The 3207-nt window shown below is 34.3% G+C and overlaps 1 protein-coding gene across 1 annotated transcript; it reads right to left on the reverse strand.

Annotated features, from left to right (window-relative positions):
• Positions 1 to 1216: 1216 nt before the first annotated feature.
• LOC108477023 (homeobox-leucine zipper protein HAT22-like) lies at positions 1217 to 2717 on the reverse strand. The gene is made up of 3 exons (XM_017779433.2): positions 2070 to 2717; positions 1895 to 1974; positions 1217 to 1779 (listed from the first exon to the last, which is right to left on the reverse strand). The coding sequence occupies exons 1-3, from the start codon at positions 2550 to 2552 to the stop codon at positions 1497 to 1499; spliced, it is 846 nt and encodes a 281-aa protein (XP_017634922.1). The 5' UTR covers positions 2553 to 2717; the 3' UTR covers positions 1217 to 1496.
• Positions 2718 to 3207: the final 490 nt, after the last annotated feature.

Here is a 3207-nt window from a genome sequence, read left to right on the forward strand (position 1 = left end):
AATATAATTGACAACTTAAAATTTTTTGTCAAAATATTTTTAAATTCATTTTATCTTTAAATAATATATTTTTAAAAATTTGTAACTACTCTTTTAATAATATTATTTTGAAAGTTACCTCAAAATATAAAAAACTTTGTCGGTAATTTTATTTGTTTTATTAACATCAAATTTAAAAAATTAATTGAATTAAATATTTTTTACAACAGTATAGAGATAATATAGAGATTGAAAGGGGGTGAGCAGCCATTGGGACACCACGTGAGATATGACCCACCGGTTCCCTTAAAGAGAGAGCATCTCACGAGGCCATGGCTAGGCTTAAGGCTATTTCTCCGCTTTTCCCTTAACAGCCACCCCCCCAACCCCCTTTTTATAAAATTGTTTTTGGTTCAAGTGAACCATCCATTGCTTTCTTTGTCTAGACGCCTTCCACCGCCACCCATTTTATTTTATTTTTCCTCTCTCTTTCTCTCATGTAAGACAAAGGCAAAGACACGTGAGCTAACCTCCTTCATCCCCACCCTCTTTTCCTCTCTCACTTAATCATAAGCTTCAACTGATTTTATCATCATATCCCCCATTTTTTTCTTCAATTGAGACAACCAAAAAGGTTGACACTATTCCACCATCAAACTTGGATCACCCTTTGCCACTAGAATTACATTCTCAATATATTCCAACAAAGGATAAGATTGTTAGATATTTATTTCTTGATTCAACATTATTTAATCAACATCTTTATTATTACAAACACACTTCAATTTAAAGATTAAAGAGAAATTGTTTAATTGATTTTAATTTTTTAGAAATAATATTTTATTTTAAATAAGTATAAATATTAAATACTAGTTTTTATAAATAATTATACCAATCAAGTGAAATCGAAATGAGAAAAAGAAAAGAAAAGAAGACTGAACCAATTCCCTGACAAGTGTGTAAGAAGTTTCGGGGCGAGCGCATATGTAAAATACATGGTTGATTTTCAACTAACATGTCCACCAAGATTTTCCAACTTTTTCATTTGAAAAAAAAAAGCTTGAAAAGAAAGTCAATGTGAACACCGTTATTTTTTTAAATATATTTTTTAATCAGACCTTTGGAGCAAAATATCATGGGGAAAGATTTTCTACAGTCAATTTAAAAAAAAAAAAAACAAATGATGTTCCATCCATATCCATATAATCAAATCTAACAATAAAAAATTGAAAGGAAATTGATGAAAAATAAGAAATCTATCATTAAACATGAAACAAAAGAATCAAAATAATAAATATACCAAGAGTAATCCTTCATAGATACTATATTTTTCTAATGATCATTTACAAACATATATCTTTAGAAAGATGAGAAGATTGATCAGTAATTATACTATTGTTTTTTCTACAAATTAATTAATTACCTTAATTTTAATTCACTACAAGCCCTTTAACCAAAAAATGGGTTGTGGGGAGTCTTTCCTTTTCTTTTTCTATACTAAGGTCTAACGAACTTAATCAACACGCAGCAGAAGGATTGGAGTAGGGATTATAGAAATGAGGCTTTGAAGCCACTGAGAATGGGCTCTTTGAATTGCCATCGGCAACGCCGCCAATTCTTTCGCAAGATGGGCACATGGTGAGAGTGGCCGCCGGCATGTGCATGTAAAAAGGTTGAGCCGCCAGTTTCAGTGCCTTGAGTTCTTGTAGTTCCTTTTGCAGTCTCCTGTTCTCATCTGTCAGTGTCTCACAACACTTCTTCAAGAACTCACAATCCACCTCAGTTTGCTTAAGCTTTGTCCTGCAGAGGGAAAGAAAAAACCAAAGATTATTATTATTTTTTAAAATTTTCTTGTTTGATGAAATTAATTAAGAAGTGACATGCAAAAGCTTTCTGGGTTATATGATCAATTTACCTTGCTCTCCTGTTCTGGAACCATACTTCAACTTGTCTTGGTGTCAGGTTTAATTGCTTTGCTAAAGCTTGCTTTTGCTTCTGTTTTAGCATAAAATATAACCAAAGCTCAAATCAAGCCGATAGTGATTGATATACATAGATGGAGGATTTAGGAAAAAGGTGAGAGAGGTTACAGGATTGAGAGTGCTATGCTGTTTGAAGCTTTCCTCGAGAAGAGCAGATTGTTCTTTGGTGAGCCTGAGTTTCTTCCTTGCATTAACACCGTCTTCGTCTTCATCACTAACTCTAGACGAATTCTTCTCTACCTCTAATTCCTCGCTGCTAACCTCTCTTTCTCTCTTGACTCTACCACTAGAAAACGAAGAAACAGCACTATGAGGAGAAGCTTGACGACGATATAAATCACCGGCGCCAGGTTCCTCATGGTGATGAAGATAACCACTTTTATTGACATCCGACTTCTTGGTCACTTGGTAACCCTGATCACCAAATAGACCCAGGGTCAACGACGGTTCAAAAGTTGTTGGAGGTGCCACCGTCGTGGCTGGTTGTTCAAACTTAAGACATGATGGCTTCTTGGATGGAGTTTCCAGGGCAGATGAGAATCCCAACCCCAGAACAAGGCCTGTATTACATGCATCATCATCAAGACCCATTAAGCTTATCAAAACCAGTGGAATTAGGTAGGCTTTCCTTTATTATGAAATGTTAGAGAACGAAAGGGAAAAATGGAGGAGAGGGGGTGGTTTGAGAGGAAATGAGGGTGCAAAAGGGGGTCTTAAGAAGGGAAGTTGGGTGGGTGGGTGGGTGGCTATGATTATTAGTCCAAGGAATGAATTGGCATGAAAAAAATTAATAATAATAATAATAATGAAAGCTCCTTTTTCTCTTTCTTCTTCCGTTCTCTCTATACAAAGGTTGACCATTGGAAACCCCTCCCCCCACTACATTCATCACATTATCTTAGGAAACAAACAATGCTATGGAAATATACGCACAATCCACATGGCTGCTGTTAATACATCAAGGGAATGATTCGTCAGCACTTGGTCACTCCACTCATTAACATACCAAATTTAAACTATTAATTACAACGCCCACTTTTTTCTTTTATGCATATCGTTTTTTTACTTTTCATGTTTCAATTATCTACCCTAATTTTTACTTTCTTTTTAACTTTTGTCTCAAAAACTCATTTCTGCGTTTTCATATAAATATTTTTTAAATTTTTTTATTTCTCTAAATTGCTTTTTATATATACGTACAGAAACTTATTCCAAACATACTTGATGCTCTACTTCACTTTCCTAT

The sequence above is a fragment of the Gossypium arboreum genome, chromosome 12, assembly GCF_025698485.1.
Source record: "Gossypium arboreum isolate Shixiya-1 chromosome 12, ASM2569848v2, whole genome shotgun sequence".
NCBI classification, from domain to species: Eukaryota; Viridiplantae; Streptophyta; class Magnoliopsida; order Malvales; family Malvaceae; genus Gossypium; species Gossypium arboreum.

Bases quoted from the DNA above. Each gene is read 5' to 3' on its own strand.
- LOC108477023 (XM_017779433.2), bottom strand. From the start codon at position 2,552: ATGGGTCTTGATGATGATGCATGTAATACAGGCCTTGTTCTGGGGTTG. The intron at 1,975-2,069 runs GTAACCTCTCTC...ATGCTAAAACAG, and splicing joins AGCATAGCACTCTCAATCCT to AAGCAAAAGCAAGCTTTAGC. The intron at 1,780-1,894 runs GTAAATTGATCA...TTCCCTCTGCAG, and splicing joins TTCCAGAACAGGAGAGCAAG to GACAAAGCTTAAGCAAACTG.